We start from the raw sequence: 19,167 nt of genomic DNA, 5'->3' as shown, positions 1-19,167 counted from the left end.
CCCCCCCCCCTTTTTTAAACTGCATGTTGCAGATTTAGCTACGTAATTCTGATTTTCTTTTAGCTATGGGATATATTTTTGCTACATTTATTTGCTTTTTTTTAGCCAGAGGTTTTATTTAACAGTGGTTTTATCTTTTTTTAATTTCGCTAAATATTTTGCTTGTTTAGTTATTGATGTTCATTTTAGCTATCTTTTTTTTTTTGCTTTTTTAGCTAACAGTTAATTTTAGCTAAAATGCAGCGGCTGTGGTGGAGTTGTTAGGGGAGTCGTAACCGGTTCGATCCACTGGTCCAGCCGTCTCAGTCGTGTCCTTGGGCAAGATACTTCACCCACCTTGTCTACTGATGGTGGTCAGAGGGTTTGGTGGGGCCGGTGCATGGCAGCCCCACCTCTGTCAGTGTACCCCAGGGCAGCTGTGGCTACATTGTAGCTTACGATCATCATTGTGTGAGTGTGAATGGGTGAATGTCTAAGTGTAAAGCGCTTTGAGGTCTGGAGGGACTTGATAAAGCACTCTATAAGTTCCGTCCATTTACTGTGTTTTTACCATGTTGTTTGATTTTTTTAGCTACAGGTTTTAGCGACATTTTCTTTTTGCCTTTTTTAGCACTGTATTTAAATATCAGCTGTTTTTTTTCTTTTTATCATTTTTATTTATTGCTCTCGTTTAAACCCTTGCGGTGGTTTCTGTGTGCAGCTGCAGAMTGATGTAGACAGACCAGTGGTGGACAAAAAGCAGAGCGAGTTCAGTATGAAGAAGTTGATCCACAAGCTTCACATTAAAGAACCGGCGGAACTCGTAATGGCTATCCTGGGACGAAAGTAAGACCCATAAAAACACAGAAAACCTCACGATTATGACGTCTAGATGCTGCTGGTTTTACTTCAGCTTGTTGAAAGTGTAACTTTAGTCTACTATCTTACAAATTTATCTCTTTTTTTACTGAAATGTTTTTTAATGATTTGCCTAAAATATGTGCATATTTCATAATACACTATATTGTGTAAAAACAAGATAAAACATCCATGGAATGAAACCAAACTTTTTCATGTTTATTTTTACAAAACTGTACAAATACATACACTCATGAAGTTACTGGTCCGTTTGTGGGGTTTCTCTCTCTTCGTCTCCATCTTTTATTTCTTATWCCTGATGYGTCACAGAGGCAACAGGTCCAAGAGACCTCCCTGTCCTCAGTGACACACTCCAGCTCCACCTGGTGGACCTCAAGTTGKTCCAAGACCAGAGAGGACTTCTATAATCTTTCCAGCGAGTTCTGGCTCTGCAGCAGCTCTACTCTGAGCTCACCTCTAAAGACGAGGCTCCTCCCACATTTCTAAGGCTGAACCCATCCACCCWATGTCTTCAGGATCTTGTTCTTTCAGTCTTGTTCCAAACCTCATGACCACAGGTGAGAGTTGGAACGTAGACGGACCAGTAAACTGAGAGCTTCACCTTTCGACTCAGTTCTTTCTTCACCACGACCGACCGAAGCAACRCCCTCATTACTCATGATGAGTCCCCAGTCAGTTGATCRATCTCCCACTTCATTCAACCATTTGGTTTCTTCGAAGCAAAATATAACAAAGAGGGATGACTGAAGACTTTTCCACAACACTGAAACCCAGCTCAAATCTAGTGTTAAAACGTTCTTATTAAACAAATAAATCTAACCCTCGCTTTCCCCGTGGCCATTTTAATTTTCAGTACAGATGTCACAGTTTTCAAACTTGTAAACGCTRAGTTTGTGTTTTTCTGCAGGTATCCCAGCGACGCCAAGGCGTTCGCCCGTAGTGGACTGAAAGGCTCGTGGGACAGAGAGCGAGCCGGGCAGCGAATCAAACTGAAAGAGCCGCAGACGTGGGAGCGGCTGCTCAGCATGGAGGGCAACAAGGCCGCCACCTGGGAGAAGCTCATAGGTCTGACAGGAAACTCTCGACTCGACTCAGTAACCCTGTTCATGTTGACAGAAGCTGACAGATGCTGCCTCTGATACACAGACAGTAAATCTCTGCCGTTCATGGCCATGCTGAGGAACCTGAGGAACATGATCAGTAAAGGAATCAGCGAGGCTCATCACAGGAAGATCCTCAGCAGGTTGACCAATCAGGTGAGACCAACACTGCTGCTTTAGGAGCTTTATTGTAAATCATAGACGTGCAGCAGAGCTCACGCTGTTCTGTTCATGTTCTCGCAGAAAGCCGTCGTCCAGAGCCGACAGTTTCCCTTCAGATTCCTCGCCGCTTACAAAGTCGTCATGGAGCTTCGCGCTTTGGGTGAGATGCGTCGGATAAGTCGGAGAGACGGAGGCGCTGAGGCTCCGATCTGTGGCTCCAGTCGAGTRCAGCTTTTCAAGAATGCGATCTGTTCTGTTGAAACTGTTCAGTATTGAGTTATTTTCAAATCAGGGTTCCCACGGGTCCTTCAAATTCTTGAAAGTTTGTGAGTTTGRAAAAACGATTTCAAGACCTTGGAAAGTTTGTGAAAACAGCCAAAACAAGCRTTTGTCGCATGGATAACAGGATTACGGTAAACTGACGTGGCTTTCAACAAATAACGTGACACATAGTCATAGTTTTAGCCAATCAGAGCAGAGTAGGGCGGGTCTTTCTTTCTGAGCCCAGGTGAGAGCACYACAGCTCCTCCTCCTGTTCTCACTGAGCATCTGGACATGTTCACATCWCCTCCTCCCAAACTGAGCTGCAGAACCTCCCAGGACATAATTACATGTCCATGTATTGTAGATATGAATATAGGGTGTACGTTTAATCCACCTTCTTTCATTGATTCTGACTCAGTAATTTCTAGGTTGTTCAGTTTTTCATTGAATTTACGTTTATTGGTAACATTCTGCAGTAGCAGTAGGTAATTGCCATCACGTGTGGTTCTTGAATTTGAGGAAATTGGTACTGGAAAGTCCTTGAAAGGTCCTTGAATTTGATGTTGACCAAAGTGTGGGAATTCAAATTCAAATTCTCCACCTAAAAGCTTCATAATGAGATGTAGTTTGTTTAAATGTGATGATTTATCACATGGCAGAAAAGCTAGTTTTGTTTTGAATCAATGCTTGAARTCTTTGTAGGAAATCTGCTTCTTTGTCCTTTCAGCCTCTGTGTCGCAGCAGGCGATCCCTTCTGTAAAGGAAATCCTGGTGAGCATCCTGAAGAAGGTCCCAAAGAGCCCACGCTTCAGGAATATGAAGTGGGAGACGACCACGAGGAGAAGGTTGAAGACATCGCTTCGCGTGCCCTTTATTTATCGAATGTACAAAACGAGAAAAGCCCAACTCATAAAAGCCAAGTAAGACGAGATTTTATTTGCTTTTCAGTTTTTCACCTGTCCGTGTTTGTGTTCATTCATCTGTCAGCAAAATATCACATTTTGTCAGCATGACTGTTAGCACTGATGACAAACTGAAGAATGAAATATCGGTTTGAGTCAAAGTGTTGACTTTATACCTGGTCTGTGTTTGAAGTCAGAGGCTGTACACGGTTGATCTGTTGGACCGTTACTGCCGAGCTCTGGAGACGGCGGTTCAGATCTCCTGCCGCTACAACGTGCCCCCCCTACCGGGAAAAACCGTCATCATACTCGGTTGTAACATGTCGACCGACGTGTCCTGGAGCAGGAAGCAGGACTTCTGTCTCCCTGTAGAACCCGAACAGAAAGAGGACGAGGACAAGGAGGAGGAGGAGGAGGGAGAAGCTTCAACCAGAAGGAGGAAGACGCAGGAGGAAGAGCACGACCCCCTCACTCCTACTGTGAGTTTGTGTTCATATTATCGCAGAGGAAACTGCGCCATCRTCTGACGTCTCTTTGTGTTTTTTTTTAAACCTTTTCAGAGGATGGAGGTGGCAGCTTTGCTCGCTCTGATGATCAGCAGCAGCGCTGAAGATTATCAGCTTTGCTTGTCCGTGCACGGCCGCCGTAAGGAAGTCCAGCTGAAGACTGACGTCCTTTTGGACAACGTCAAAACTCTGATGAAGGAAGTGAAGGTCTGCATTGTCCTCTTGTTCAATTTGCATTTAATATWTTTTTTTTGATTACCAGAACATGTGCAGCAGAGTGTTGGAAATGATGCTTTAATGCATGTAGAGCATGTTGAACTTAGTGGTGCTTTGAAGCATTTATTGTTCAAGAAAGATTCAGGACCATAGACAGCGTCCTGCTTTTAGCTACAGTATGTTGTTGTTGCCTTAGTGAGTCTATTGCTGGTCTCTTAGTTAGCTTGTCGCTGCCTTTAGCTAGCCTGTCACTGCCTTTAGCTAGCCTGTCGCTGCCTTTAGCTAGCCTGTCGCTGCATTTAGCTAGCCTGTCGCTGTATTTAGCTAGCCTGTCGCTGTATTTAGCTAGCTTGTCGCTGTCTTTAGCTAGCTTGTCGCTGTCTTTAGCTAGCTTGTCGCTGTCTTTAGCTAGCTTGTCGCTGTCTTTATTTTGCTTGTAGCTGCCTTTAGGTAGCCTGTCGCTGCCTTAGTGAGTCTGTTGCTGCTCTAAAGCTCTTAGCTAGCTTGCTGCTGCATTTATCTAGCTTGTCCCTGCCTTTAGCTAGCCTGTCTCTGCCTTTAGCTACCCTGTCACTGTCTTAGTGAGTCTGTTGCTGCTCTAAAGCTCTTAGCTAGTTTGTCGCTGCCTTTAGCTAGCCTGTCGCTCCCTTGAGCTAGCCTGTCACTGCATTTAGCTAGCCTGTCACTGCTTTAAGTTACCCTGTCGCTGCCTTAGTGAGTCTTTTGCTGCTTTAAAGCTCTTAGCTAACCTGTCGCAGCCTTCAGCTAGCCTGTTGGTGACTTCAGCTAGCCTGTCACTGCCTTAAGTTACCCTGCCGCTGCCTTAGTGAGTCTGTCGCTGCCCTTTGCTAGCCTGTGGCTCCCTTGAGCTAGCCTGTCACTGCCTTAAGTTACCCTGTTGCTGCCTTAGTGAGTCTTTTGCTGCTCTAAAGCTCATAGCTAGCCTGTCGCAGCCTTCAGCTAGCCTGTCGGTGACTTTAGCTAGCCTGTTGCTGCCTTTAGCTAGTCTATTGCTGCCTTTAGTTACCCTGTCGCTGCCTTAGTGAGTCTGTTGCTGCTTTAAAGCTCTTAGCTAGCTTGTCGCTGCCTTTAGCTAGTCTGTCGCTGCCCTTTGCTAGCCTGTCCCTCCCTTGGGCTTGGTTTTTGCTGCCTTGAGCTAGCCTTGTGCTGCCTTTAGCTACCCTGTCACTGCCTTAGTGAGTCTGTTGCTGCTATAAAGCTCTTAGCTAGCTTTTTGCTGCCTTGAGCTAGCCTATCGCTGTCTCTTGCAATGTTAAGGGGACATATGCAAAATCCACTTTTTAGCCATTAAATTCATTTTGTTGTATACTTGGAGTCTGTAGTAGTGCATAAAAGCTGAAATTGGTTTCTACTGGTGCTGCATAGATATCTTTATATTCTGTTTGGGTCATATTTTTCAACTCATTCAGTTTTCTCTATTTTCTATGCCATTTTCTGAACTATTGTGTCACAGTTTTTGTGACAGAGCTGCCAATTAAGGTCTGGACTTGCCAACTACAGTTTGGTGGTCTTCATTCTGCTCTGGTTCTGGGTCAGACTCTGGCTCCAACATGTAAGGCTGGATGGACAAGTCTTCTCTTGTTGACATCTTTTAATTAATTTGTAAATCAAATGTTTCTGTACTTCAAGACATTTGCAAATGCCATTCTCAAACTAGTGGGGTGTGAAGCGCCTCATTTGGATTTAAAGAGACAGCCTCAAAACGAGCTGCGGAGACAAACCTCAGAGAAGGGGTGAAAAGCGGGGCTGGTAAAGTTACAATAAGGATAAATTCAGACCAAAGCATTGCAGTTCCACTTATATAGACCATACCTGTTGAAACTGGTGTCTAAAAACATGAAGGTTGGCGGCCCCTGGAGGACCAGGATTGAAAATTCCCGTAATGGAGATTAATGTCAGACTAGCAGATGTGATTTTGGATTTATCGTTGAACTCTGTTTGTTCACAGACATTTTCTGAAAATACAGCTGGTGATGCCGAAGATGATTTCTGTTTCAAATTGTTCACCAAGAAAAACAAGGTAAGTTTATCTTGCATTCGTTTTATTACTTTTTTGGCAATCCTGGTCATGAAATGCCTTTTACATTAGATGCACCTTTGCTTAAAGTAAAAAAGCTTAATTTAATTATCGCAACAGTAATTAGACTGCCTTTAAATTGTAGCTCTTTAGCTCCTAAAGTTGTTTCTGTGTTAATAATGCCATTGAATGGTTTAAAACAGAGCTGCTGTTGCTGCTGCATCATTATTTTCTTATCGTTTTTCAAGTCCAATACTCTTTTTCTCCTCAGATCGACAACATTATTGTGCTGGCTGATTCTTGGATTGACAGTACATTGAGTTGGTGCATCAGCAACTACAAGAAAGAAGCAAACAACAATGCTCTGGAATGTTATGTCTTCTTGTCAACCGGGTAATATTCTGATCGGATTGATTTCAGTCACAGTAATTAGAACACAACGCTGGTTGTTTTGTGTTTTCTCTGCCTGTTATTAACTCATAATGTTCTGTTTAGCTATTGTCAAATGTCAGAAGACACCCAGTTCAAGAACAGGAACCGTGTTGTCCTGCGAGGCTTCAGTGAGCAAACACTGAGGTAAAATAAAAAAAAAACTGATTTAAACTTTACAAATGTAGATCTTGTTGAACTTAGTGGTGCTGTGAAGCATTTATTGTTCAATAAAGATTTATGATTATGAGCAGCTTTAAATTTTCTTATTCAAATTAAGGAAAGATAGATGGAAAAAGTTGCTGTTAGTTCTTAGCTATGTTGTTGATGCCTTTACACTGCAAAAAATATCCACCTAACCAAGTTTTAAAATCTTATATCAGCCAAAAAGTCTTTTGATCTTGTTTTGAGACTGATTTACTAAACAAGAACTGATTGTGTAAGAATAATAATCTTGTTTTCAGAATGTGTAAGATTATTTGTCTTGTTAGCCTAAAAATTTGACTCAAATTAAGTCAAAAATTTCTGCCATGGAGTAAGAAAATTTTACTTGGTAAGATTCTTGAAATAAGAAAAAAATGAGTCAAATATAGTATTTCAAGAATCTTACCAAGTAAAATTTTCTTACTCCATTGGCAGAAATTTTTGACTTAATTTGAGTCAAATTTTTAGGCTAACAAGACAAATAATCTTACACATTCTGAAAACAAGATGATTATTCTTACACAATCAGTTCTTGTTTAGTAAATCAGTCTCAAAACAAGATCAAAAAGACTTTTTGGCTGATATTAAGGTTTTAAAACTTGGTAAGATGGACAGTTTTTGCAAGTCTGTATTTGCTTTAAAGTTCTTTACAATCCTGCTTCTGGGTTTAGCTAGCCTTCTGCTACATTTTAGGCTCCTGCAACCCTCAAGCTGCATTTAGCTGGTTTGCTGCTGCCATTAGGCTTTCAGCTAGCTTGTTGCTTCCTTTTAGCTAGCCTTTGTCAAGTCTGTTGCTGCTTTAAAGCTCTTAGCTAGTTCACTGCTGGCCTTTTGGCTCTTGCAACCCTCAAGCTGCCTTTAGGCTTTCAGCTAGCTTGTTGCTGCCTTTAGCTAACCTTTATCAAGTCTTGCTGATTTAAAGCTCCTGGCTAATCTACTGCTGCCTTTTGGCTCTTGCAACCCTTAAGCTGCCTTAAAGCTTTTAGCTAGCTTGTTACTTGCTTTAGTGAGTTTTATTTATTTTTATTTTTTTGCTTTTTTTGCTGCCTTAAGCTAGTCGGCTGCTGCTTTTAAAGCTCTCTTACTGCCTTTAGCTAGCCTTCTGCTGCCGTTAGTCTCTTAGCATTTCTATACTTTTAGCTTCCAACAAACTTCAGCTGTCACATATCTTTTGCAAATTACATTTTCTCTATTAATATGAATTGCAAGGCATTTTAAATGTAAWTTTTTTTTCAGGTTATAATAACTTGAAAACTTCAAGGAGCTCTTGTGCATTTTTTTGATGATTTTTTTAACCAAAGTAACTAAATGGAAATGGTAATCTGCCTGAAAATAAGTCTAGTTTTAACCGAAAATTTCTCCAACTTGTTTTTCTTCATAAACTTGTCCAGATTTGTTGCAGAGCGAGGTTCTTCCAGGCTGCTGGATCACGTGGACCACCTGGACAAACTGTACAACATCCCACCGGACGGTTCTAAAGAACTACAAACTTCTAACAAACTTGTTTCGATGCCACCCAGCCCCAAATTAAGGTAAATTTAGCAGTAAAACTACACTTTCTCTAGTGAAATAATTAAATCACCACTTTGACACTTCTGTCCACAGGTGGAGAGGAGTCCGAGTCTTCGTCTCCTCCACCTTCAGAGACATGCACGCCGAGCGGGACGTCCTGGTGCAGAGCGTCTTCCCGGAGCTCCGCCGTCGCGCCGCGGCACACCGCCTCCACCTGCAGGAGGTGGAGCTGCGCTGGGGCGTGACGGAGGAGGAGTCTGAGCGAGCCGCCGAGCTGTGTCTKTCAGAGGTGTGTCGCAGTCAGTTGATGGTGGGGATTCTGGGCGAGCGGTACGGCCAGGTGCCCCCCAGACCTGTTCTTCCTGACCTGCCACAGTACAGCTGGGTAAGATTACTGATCTGTGACTCTGTCATATTTTACATTTATTTTTTTAAAGCTCTGAAGGAATCTTGTTTGTTCTTTATATTTAGATGGCCTCTGCTCCGGATGCCATGTCCATCACTGAGATGGAGATCCGTCAGTTTCAGGCTCTGTATCCCGACACGACACCGCAGCGAATGTTCTGCTACTTCAGAGATCCAAACATCATCAAGTACGCAGAAAATCCAATAACTGAATCCTATAATATGTGCATTTTTTTAAATAAAAGGTAATTTGATTGCTGAGTTCTTGTAACTAATATTTATTATTTGTTCAGATCGATTCCTGTAGCTTGGAGATCAGATTTTGCTGCAGAATCAAAAGAGGCTGCGGACAAATTGTTGTCTTTGAAGAAAAGAATTTATGACTGGAAAGTCAAAGTCACTGAAAAGTGAGTCAGCGTGTATTTCAGGACTTCTGACAGACGTTTTAAAGAAACTGGACTGTTATTATGTCCTAATATTAATTGCTTTATAAAAGCCTAAACACACCTGCATCAATCTTGCAGTTATTTATGTGAGTGGGGAGGCGTGAAGGAAGGAAAACCATATCTGAAAAACCTGGAGGAGTTTGGAAAAGCTGTGCTGGAGGATCTCTGGATGGCTGTGCAGAAGCTGTTTGTGGAAGTCAGTATCTCTCAGTCAATTATAAAAAAGTTAATTTCTTCAAAAATAAACTGCAACATTTCTGTAGTCTCACAGATGTTTAAATCCACTTTGAGTTGATTTTTTTTCCCCGTTTGTCAGGAAAGCGAGGAGGACGAGGCTGCGTCTGAGACGTTTGAGCAGGAAGTCCATCAGGCGGCGCTGCAGAGGCAGTTCTTCGGCAGGGCTAAGCTTCTCTCAGCTGCTGTGGAGGTGGTGGATAAAGTCAAAATCAAAGGAGGGGTGATGGTGGTAGAGGGGGCAGCTGGAGACGGAAAAACTGTCTTCATGGTAAATCTTTGCCCTCAGTTTGTTTGAAATCATATTCACATTACAAAATCTATCACTTTAAAGTGGAGTTTGTTGGAAGATAGGAAATGTCAATAACTTACCTGTTGTAGATCATTATGGTTTATTTTAATCAGGTTGATGAGCTAACGGCTAGTCTAGATCGCTAAAGGCAGTAACACGCAAGTTAAAGGCAGTAGCAGGCTGGCTAAAGGCATCAACAGATCAGCTAAAGCTAGTTAGATTAGCTTAAGTCAGCAGCAGGCTAGTTAAAAGCATCAACAGATTAGCTAAAGGCAGTAGCATGCTAGCTAAAGGCAGTAGCAGGCTAGTTAAAGGCATCAACAGATTAGCTAAAGGTAGTAGCAGGTTAGCTAAAGTCAGTAGCAGGCTAGTTAAAAGCATCAACAGATTAGCTAAAGTCAGCAGCAGGCTAGCTAAAGGCAGCAGCAGGCTAGCTAAAGGCAGCAGCAGGCTAGTTAAAGGCATCAACAGATTAGCTAAAGTCAGCAGCAGGCTAGCTAAAGTCAGCAGCAGGCTAGCTAAAGTCAGCAACAGGCTAGCTAAAGGCAGTAGCAGGCTAGCTAAAGGCAGTAGCAGGCTAGTTAAAGGCATCAACAGATTAGCTAAAGGTAGTTGAAGGCTAGCTAAAGTCAGCAGCAGGCTAGCTAAAGGCAGTAGCAGGCTAGTTAAAGGCATCAACAGATTAGCTAAAGGTAGTAGAAGGCTAGCTAAAGTCAGCAGCAGGCTAGCTAAAGGCGTCAACAGATTAGCTAAAGGTAGTAGAAGGCTAGCTAAAGTCAGCAGCAGGCTAGCTAAAGTCAGCAGCAGGCTAGCTAAAGGCAGTAGTAGACTATCTAAAGGCAGTAACAGCTACAAGTGCCAATGGGCTTGCTAAAGGCATCTACAGGACAACTTTAGGCAGCAATAGGCTAAAGTAAAGCTAAAAGTAGAGTGAGAAAACAAAAAATTGTAAATATGCTGAAGCAGAATTCTCTCTTTTTTCAGGCTGCTCTTGCAGAGAAGCTTAGAAATGGAGGGAAATCCAAAAGAAAAAGCCACTGTGATGTCATCTCCTACTCTACAGCTGCCAGCCAATCAGCACGCTCGGTGGAAAACCTCCTTCGGTGCCTCTTGCAGTGGCTGAGGAAAATAAAAGCAGCAGAAGAAGAACCACCTTTTCCACACACGTACAAGTAGGACATGTTTACATTATTAGGTTTCTGTACTATCGTGGTTTACGGTTGTTTTAACGGTTTTATTTTATTTTTTACCAACAGAGACTTGCTGTCAGAGTTTCACTCCATCCTGAGAGAAATGAAGAAACCTCTGCTGGTGTTGGTTGATGGAGTGGACCTCCTTCRGGACAGCAGAGGACAGCTCAGCTCTGATTGGATCCCTCAGCTGCTYCCACAAGTCAGTGACAAGAGAATTAAAGGTTCATAAATAAAACAAATAAAAGCTGATTCAGTTTGTTTTTCTGTCAGGGTGTGTGTTTGGTGCTGAGCATCAGGACCAAATCAGCTCTGTTAAAAACTCTGACCGTGAGAATCGGGACGGTCCTGTTCTCCCTGGGACAGCTCACCCTGCCGGACCGGAAGGAGATCGTTCAGAAGGAGCTGGGCGTCTTTGGGAAGAAGCTCAGCGACTCTGCGTTCAACAACCAGGTTCTTCTTCTGACTCCTGGTCTTGAGTTTCCTCTGGACCCTTAAAATGTTTCTGTTTTAACTTGAACTCTGTGTGTGCAGCTCCAGACGTTAATAACAAAGAAAGGAGCGGCGAGTCCTCTCTATCTGCACCTGGCTTGTGAGGACCTGAGAAACTTCGCCTCCTTTGACAAGGTGTGAAATTACTTTTTTTTTGAAAAAATTTCACACCAGTTGGCTGCAGCTTGAGTGAATAAGTTGTTATATCCAACCATCCATGAGTGACTTACTGCTGCTGATAGAAACCAAACTCCTGTATTGTTTRTGTAACTTGTAAAAATTCTGCTGCTTTATCGATGTAACTCGTCTTGTACGGTTGAGATCAGAGTGTTTTTTGTGTCTCAGCTGAAGGAGAACCTGCAGGATTTGCCTCAGTCTCTGAGCCAACTGGTCCAGTTCAGCCTGGAGAGACTCTGCTCCGAGTACAGAGGCATGCTGGGATTCCGCTTGGCCCTCGCCGTTCTTGCTGTCAGCCACTCAGGTGGGAATTGTAAAGTTGCTTTTGTATAAAAAAAAAAATAATGGACACTAATTTGTTTGGTTATTTATTTCATTTAAAATAGAAAGAGCACATTGAGACTTGAGTTTACTCTGTAAATGTGCCAGTTTTCAGACATAARGACTAATTTTTATCTGTTTAACTTGGGCTTTTCAAAGTGTTCTTCACTCTTTCCAACATTTTTTGCCTCAAAAGTGGACAAAAATAAAAAGTTTGAAATTCCAAAATGGACAAAGTGTCGGAACCAATCCATAAGAAAAGTACTCAAACTGATCCATAGTTTCTTGCTTCAATRGTCCCTCATTTTTTAATTCCAGGCTTGAAGGAGAGAGATCTGTACTTGGTTCTGAACACGTGTAACGATTTGTCGTCACTGGGCGAACAGCTCACGTGGGAAGAAGTGCTGCAGCTGTCCAGGAAAACTAAAGGACGGGTCCCCATGGCTGTCTTTACACGTATTGTGGAGCGTTTAGAAAGGTATGAATGCTGACTAGATTAATACATTTACACTGATCCTTTAAAATGTCCAGAAAGTACAACAGATTGTAAGATAAATCATTTATATGTTCTGCCTAAAGATTTACCGTCATATTTTAAAATTCAGAATTTTTTCAAGCTTTTCTTTGAMTTTAAAAATTACCTGAGAAACAGCATTTTCTGTAAAAATGCTAATTGCTCAATGACTTTTGCTGACAAAACTGAAATTGAACTAAAGTAGTGAAATTCTAGTATTCTTTACCATAACGTAGCAAAACATTAGCCAAAACTAGCAAAATGTTAGCTAAAACTAGTAAAACATTTGCTAGAACTAGCAAAATATCTGCTAAAACTAGCAAAATGTTAGCTAAAACTGGCAAAATGTTTGCTAAAACTAGCTAAACATTAGCAAAAGTAGCAAAATGTTTGCTAAAACTAGCTAAACGTTAGCTGAAACTAGAGAAATTTTAGCTAAAACTAGAGAAATGTTAGCTAAAACTAGCAAAATGTTTGCTAGAACTAGCTAAATGTTAGCAAAAAGTAGCAAGATGTTTGCTAAAACTAGCTAAACGTTAGCAAAAAGTAGCAAAATGTTGGCTAAAACTAGCTAAACGTTAGCTGAAACTAGAGAAATGTTAGCTAAAACTAGCAAAATGTTAGCTAAAACTAGCAAAATGGTAGCAAAAAGTAGCAAAATGTTTGCAAAAAGTAGCAAAATGCTGCTCTAAAAATTTAAGTTGCTTGATAACTGTAGCAAAACATTCAATTCAATTCAATTAAAAAAAACTATTGATCCCAGAGGGAAATTAGATTTTGTAGTAACTCATTTAACTAAAGAGTTATTGTAGCGTTATTAGCTAAAAGCTAAAAATAGCTAAAGTTTTATCACTATTCTCCTTAATGTTTTGATAAAGGAAATAGTTAAAATAAACCAAAGTACGCAGAATTAGGTAAATTCCAAAAGATTAAAGATAATTAAACATAAGTAAACAAACAAACAGTAAACCAGTGAACCAGTAGTCTCAGCAGTAACTGTTTGTCAGACTTTTGGGATATAAATGACATTTTCTCCTGCAGCCTGATTGGTCCGTCCCGATGCCACAACACTGACGACCTGCTGACCCTGAACAACCCGGAGGTGAAGCRAGCCTTTGAGGACTTTCTCCTCCCAACAGAGAGCGACAGAAGCAGAGCCCGCTTCCTTCTGGCAGGTAGAGAACTTTTTATTTTCTCCTCCATAACGACGGTTTCCTGCATGARAACGTTTTTTATTGAATCCATCAGGTCACCTGTGGGCGACGGCCGACCCTCAGGGAAAAGACACGTTCCTTCACTGTGAGGCCGACTCGGTCAGGCAGCTGCCTTCCTGCCTGGTTAGAAATCTTCCACTAAATGTCCTCAAATATTTTTTGGTTTGTTTCGTCTCTGATCTCCTTCATTTGTGTTCGTTTAGGTTGGAAGCGGACAACTGAAGGCGCTTCATTCTCTGCTCTCAAACTTTTATTTCCTGCACGCTAACGTGAGCCTGGGCCTCCTGCAGCACCTCCTGGAGACGTACAGGCTGTGTGGTGAGCACACATTCTATAACTAACACTCTGAAGTTAATTTATTGTTACTAAACAATATTTTAATGTTTCTGTTAAATTCTGCCTCTCGTAGAAAAGGAGCAAACATCGCCCCCTACTTGTAAGTTTATTTAAAAACAAAAGATGCATAATTTCTGTTTTAAAAGGTGTTTCTGGTCCTCACTGCAGCTTTTCATTCTTTCAGTGGAGCTGCAGCACCGTCTGGAGGACTGYCGTGGTTTCCTGCAGCGCCACGCCTCCACGCTCTCAGCTTGGCCGGCGCTTTTCATCCAGCAGGCGCTCAACGATCCCCCAGAAACCCCGGCTCATGTCTGGGCTGAAGGTCTGGTGGGACGAGGAGGAGGAGTTCGAGTCGTCGAGTGTCTGAACAGAGACGCTAAAATCAGTCAAGAAATCAGGTAATGATTATTTTATGTGGTTTTATTTTAATGTGATGGAGGGGTAGAGCTCATTTGTCGGTCGTGTTTGCAGTGTTAGATATAGACTTTGTAATTGTTGTTGTTTGTTTCAGTGATCTGGTGTCGTCCTTCTCCTCTGAACCAACCTGCTTGGTCCTGAGTTCAGACAAACAGCTGATGGTCGTCGGTACCGGGCAGGGAACGCTGCACGTTCTGAGCACGCAGACCGGACAGGTGGGAACATTTAAAAACCACTTCCTCTCAACTAGAAAAACAAAATCCTGTTTTTTTTTTTTTTTTTTTTTTTTTTTTCTTTTTTGTTCCTCTGAGCTTTAACCAATCAGGAGGTTTTATTCTCGTTTCCTTCAGGAGATAAAGTCTCTGACGAGCAGCTGTGACGGCATCTCCAGCTGCATCTTTCTGACCGACGGGCGGCTCGCCTCCACCTCCTTCAACGGACGGATCGAGGTCTGGGATGTGGAGAACGGCTGCAGGTGAGAGGAGCGTTCCAGTCAGTGGAGTTTAATAACAGAGCGTAACTTTTAACTCATGTCCGTGCTGCTCTGTGCAGGACTGCTCTCATCCACGGCCACACCAACACCATAACAGCGAGTGACATCAGCCCAGACAGGAAACACCTCGTAACTGTGTCTCTAGACTTCATGCTGAAGGTTAGTCTCACCTGTCTGAGCTTTTATCTGTTTTATCTTAAAGCCAAGAAATATTCACTTTTATCAATGAATCCTTTAAAACGCTGTTTGAAATACAAAAGTCTCACCAAGGTTATAATAGTTTTGGATTTTTCATTATAGTTTAGTTTAATTTCGTTGTGACCTTTTTTCTTTTAATTCAGTTAGTTTAAATTAGTTTTTACAGTGGATTTGATAGTTTTTATTGCATTTTTAATGCTTAGTTTTGGTTTAGTCTTTATTAGTTCTAGTATTAGTTTTTTTATAGTTTGAATAAACATATTTGCCAATGCATCCTCCAGCTTGTGATGTTCCTGTGAGTTCACTAACCAGCAGCTATTTGGTCGCTAGTTAAWGCGTCCATTATAGCGACACCTTCCTAAAATCATTGCGTAACTCAATTTTGCCAAAAAAAAAGGACTYGGGCATTTATTTTAGGACGATGATAATAGATGTCTCCAACCTGGTGCTACCGGCTGTTTGTTTTTCATGGGAGMTACTGAGAGAAGCTAGCGTGTCAAGATAGTCATAGTTAGCCATCTTATGTGCACTGCAAAAACTGTCCATCTTACCAAGTTTTAACATCTTACATCCAGCCAAAAAGTCTTTTTGATCTTGTTTTGAGACTGATTCACTAAACAAGAACTGACTGTGTAAGAATAATAATCTTGTTTTCAGAATGTGTAAGATTATTTGTCTTGTTAGTCTGAAAATTTGACTCAAATTAAGTCAAAAATTTCTGCTAATAGAGTATGAAAATTTTACTTGGTAAGATTCTTGAAATAAGAAAAAAATTGAGTCAAATCTAGTATTTCAAGAATCTTACCAGTTTGTTTTGTGCTCAACGGTCTTTTTAAAAACAATTATACAGTTTTCCTTTTTTCATTTTATTACAGTTTTTACATATTTTAGTTAACTAAAATGTTTTTTCAATTTTACTTTTCGTTATTTAGTTAGTTTTAGTTAACTATAATAACCCTGAGTCCCACTCATGATTAATTTCTTTCTTGTTGGTCAGGTGTGGTCTTCTGCTAAAGGTCATGAAGTGGCCTCAYTGCCCAGCACCAGCCCTTTGAACTGTGTGACCTTTGACCCCGAGGGTCACCTGCTGGCTGCAGGCTGCTGGAACGGAAACATTGTGGTGTGGAACTGGCTCCAGAATAAAACAATGACTGTGAGTTAGTATATTGTAAATGTTTAGGTGGTCTTCTCACCAATCGGCATGTTTGTCCTTTATTGATCAGCTATGTTTAAAGGGATCCATGATTAGTTGTAACATTAGACTTTATATATTTTAACTGTAAAATAAAGACTGTAAAAATACTGTAGGATGTTCAGTTTTGTAAATTTTAAATAATATATTTTAACACGTAAGGAGCCATTTTATTTACACGCAAAGCATTCTGGGTAAATGATGACGTGGATAGGTCCTCGGATTGAGGCTGCTAGCGAGCTATATCCACCCTGAAGGTTAATCTTGGACAATATCTGATGATCGACTCTTTTAAATGAAACCAGAGAGCGTTGACAGAGAGGAGAAGGTGGAAATGTCTCAGCCTGTAACTGAAAATATGGATGGAGGACAACAGAGCTGCTTCATTGAAGAAGAACCTCAGCTTAGCCTGTTAGCTTTAGCATTAGCCCCAACGCTATCAGCTCAGCGCTACACATTCTCCTCTCGTCACTGAGGTCCTCCATCCACATGACAGAGAGGGGAACACAAAAATGACTCAGCCTGAAACTGAAAATATGGATGGAGGACCTCAATTTAGCTTGTTTGTCGCGCTAGCACCGAGCTAATACATATGAGGCAATATGGCATCGGTACTAGCGCAAAGGCGAACAGGCTAAGCTGAGGTTCTTCTTCCATGAAGCAGCTCTGTTGTCCTCCATCCATATTTTCAGTTACAGGCTGAGTCATTTCTACCTTCTCCTCTCTGTCAACGCTCTCTGGTTTCATTTAAAAGAGTCGATCATCAGATATTGTCCAAGATTAACCTTCAGGGTGGATATAGCTCGCTAGCAGCCTCRCACCGAGGACCTATCCACGTCATCATCTACCCAGAATGCTTTGTGTCTAAATAAAATGGCTCCGTCCATGTTAAAATATATTCCTAAAATTTACAAAACTAAACAGCCTACAGTACTTTTAGTCTTTATTTGACAGTTAAMATAAATGTTTATCAAATAAAGTTTAATGTTACAACTAATCATGTATCCCTTTAAATTTTTTGTTTAGAGAGGAGATTATATAGATTTCTTTAATAATATGACCCCTAAATAATATGTTAATTCTGTTTTTTTTAGTCAGTAAAAATGGTTTAAAATTGTGAAATAAAGTTGTTGTTTTTTGTTTTTGTTTTGTTTTTTTTGCTTTATGCTCTGACATACAAGTTTCTAGGGGTTTTGTATCATTTTGTGTAAAGTTAATATTGGGTTATTAACAGTTGTTTTTTGGTCGACATGATTGTAGATTTGGGTAAATAAAAAAAAAACAAGATTAAATATGTTGTTACTGTATATGTGTGCTCCTTCAGTCCCTGTGCGGTCACCAGCGTTCGGTGCGCAGCCTCTCCTTCTCCCCCTCCTCCATGCTCTGCTCCGGCTCGGTGTCCGGCGAGGTGAGGGTGTGGTCGGTGCACACCTCCACCTGCGTGGGATGTTTCCAGGCTCACGGCGGGGCCACCGAGGCCCTGACCTTCCTGCAGGGAGGAGCCATGCTCCTGAGCGCCGGCTCCGACCACACGGTGATCTGATTTATGATATACTCTGCATGAGAMTAACACATGACAAAATAACATTTAATGCAGGTTAGGTGCRACAATGTACAGATTAAAYGAGAACTTTTTAGAGATTATGGATAATCTGTTTTTRTTTTCTGGGTTAAAACAGCTCAAGCTCTGGTCAGGAGGACTTGGTCGATCAGTCGCAATATTAAAAAGTGACGACGTAAGGTTTTACTTTTATTTTATTTATTTTTAAAATCTTTGTCTTTTATAAGCTTCACATTTTTAATTTTTTGCTTATACTAAAAGGTCAAACCTGAAGGCTAAAATTTGACATTTAATGTTAAATCTTGTTTTTTAACAAATTAAAACTTAAACTATAAAAACTTTTTTAATAGGCGTCAACAACGTTCATCAAAATGAAGGCGAGGAGCTTTGAAAATGTTTAATTTTTACGTTTTTAGTGTGATCTGGAGCCGCCTCAGAAGAAACTGAAGTCGGTAACGTCGGAGGCGCCGGCGCTCTGCGTGGCGGTGAACGGAGACTGCGTCGCTGTGGGTTACCATGGAGACGGCATCAAACTCTTCAGCCTTGAGTCGGGTGGGTTTAAACGTCACGTTAATTTAAAATTAAACTTTGGCACGGCGCCGGCCTGGCAGGTGAAACACAGSTGTGAGGATGAACTCTGATGTGAATTTTAAAACAAGAGTTTAAATATCCAGTCTGTTTTTAAATGTTTATGTATTAATGTCTTTTTTGTGCTTTAAAGGAGATTTTAGCAGATTTTTGTTATGCTCATGGTTTTTAAAGGTGTTTTTCACTAGTTTGTTCTCAAACGTGTAGTTGGAGGCAAAGATAAAATATTTATTTTATTTTCTTTATGTTTTTAGGTGAGAAGACGTGGGTCACACCGGACCTGGGCGTGTCCGTCCCCTGCCTGCTGTGGGTTTCTGTGGACTCGGAGCAGAGCGAGCCGGAGCTGCTGGTKTCTGGAGGGAGCGACAAACGTTTGAGGCTGTGGAGGAGAGAGGAGGGAACGATGGGAGGCCTGAGGACTCTGGGGACGTTCGGGGTGCAGACGGACACCATCCTGGCTCTGGTGCAGAACTCCACCTACCTGGCTGCAGCTTCGGGTCAGTTTCTCAGAGTAATTATAATCCTGCACCTGAGTTTTTGTTCTAATTAGTTTTTCTTTCCAAACAGATGATTTCTCCGTTGTGCTGTGGCTGTTGAAGGATCTGAATCAGGCCTCGTCGATCGCTGCACACGAGGTGCTGAGGGGTCACAGAGGAGGAGTCACCTGTTTGGCTTTTAGTCCAGATGGATCGCAGCTGCTGTCCGGTGCAAAAGATCAGGTACCTGCCTTTAATTCAGCTTTTAGTTTCTTCCTGTTTTTGCACTTTTTGTAATGTTTCCTGTGTTTCAGGCTCTGCTGGTTTGGGACGTCAGCTCGTCTCCTGCTGCTCTTTCTAAATCTCTCCTTCACGCTCACAGAGACTGGATCACCGGCTGCGTTTGGACCTCCGACTGTGTTGTGAGTTC

The 19,167-nt window shown here is 41.6% G+C and overlaps 1 protein-coding gene across 2 annotated transcripts in view; it reads left to right on the top strand.

Moving 5' to 3' along the window:
- tep1 (telomerase-associated protein 1) overlaps positions 1-19,167 on the top strand; it is a 47,095-nt gene that overhangs the window by 20,038 nt on the left and 7,890 nt on the right. For both annotated transcript variants that reach the window (XM_014012995.1, XM_014012994.1), the window contains exons 9-45: positions 701-825; positions 1,766-1,923; positions 2,005-2,114; positions 2,202-2,280; positions 3,112-3,304; positions 3,480-3,765; positions 3,847-3,999; positions 5,978-6,049; positions 6,318-6,439; positions 6,542-6,622; positions 8,071-8,211; positions 8,285-8,576; positions 8,663-8,784; positions 8,890-9,003; positions 9,121-9,238; positions 9,359-9,547; positions 10,553-10,740; positions 10,825-10,960; positions 11,032-11,211; positions 11,293-11,385; positions 11,596-11,731; positions 12,067-12,226; positions 13,304-13,437; positions 13,511-13,599; positions 13,680-13,794; positions 13,886-13,912; positions 13,997-14,210; positions 14,324-14,444; positions 14,580-14,704; positions 14,782-14,881; positions 15,918-16,073; positions 17,437-17,646; positions 17,792-17,848; positions 18,090-18,225; positions 18,516-18,758; positions 18,829-18,980; positions 19,052-19,159. In XM_014012995.1, coding sequence (XP_013868449.1) covers positions 701-825; positions 1,766-1,923; positions 2,005-2,114; positions 2,202-2,280; positions 3,112-3,304; positions 3,480-3,765; positions 3,847-3,999; positions 5,978-6,049; positions 6,318-6,439; positions 6,542-6,622; positions 8,071-8,211; positions 8,285-8,576; positions 8,663-8,784; positions 8,890-9,003; positions 9,121-9,238; positions 9,359-9,547; positions 10,553-10,740; positions 10,825-10,960; positions 11,032-11,211; positions 11,293-11,385; positions 11,596-11,731; positions 12,067-12,226; positions 13,304-13,437; positions 13,511-13,599; positions 13,680-13,794; positions 13,886-13,912; positions 13,997-14,210; positions 14,324-14,444; positions 14,580-14,704; positions 14,782-14,881; positions 15,918-16,073; positions 17,437-17,646; positions 17,792-17,848; positions 18,090-18,225; positions 18,516-18,758; positions 18,829-18,980; positions 19,052-19,159 — 5,235 coding nt within the window. The remainder of the gene's footprint in view (positions 1-700; positions 826-1,765; positions 1,924-2,004; positions 2,115-2,201; positions 2,281-3,111; positions 3,305-3,479; positions 3,766-3,846; positions 4,000-5,977; positions 6,050-6,317; positions 6,440-6,541; positions 6,623-8,070; positions 8,212-8,284; positions 8,577-8,662; positions 8,785-8,889; positions 9,004-9,120; positions 9,239-9,358; positions 9,548-10,552; positions 10,741-10,824; positions 10,961-11,031; positions 11,212-11,292; positions 11,386-11,595; positions 11,732-12,066; positions 12,227-13,303; positions 13,438-13,510; positions 13,600-13,679; positions 13,795-13,885; positions 13,913-13,996; positions 14,211-14,323; positions 14,445-14,579; positions 14,705-14,781; positions 14,882-15,917; positions 16,074-17,436; positions 17,647-17,791; positions 17,849-18,089; positions 18,226-18,515; positions 18,759-18,828; positions 18,981-19,051; positions 19,160-19,167) is intronic.

The sequence above is a fragment of the Austrofundulus limnaeus genome, unplaced genomic scaffold (assembly GCF_001266775.1).
Source record: "Austrofundulus limnaeus strain Quisiro unplaced genomic scaffold, Austrofundulus_limnaeus-1.0 Scaffold97, whole genome shotgun sequence".
Lineage (NCBI taxonomy): Eukaryota > Metazoa > Chordata > Actinopteri > Cyprinodontiformes > Rivulidae > Austrofundulus > Austrofundulus limnaeus.
Note: the sequence above shows the minus strand (reverse complement) of the source record. Positions and strands in the feature narration are given on the sequence as shown.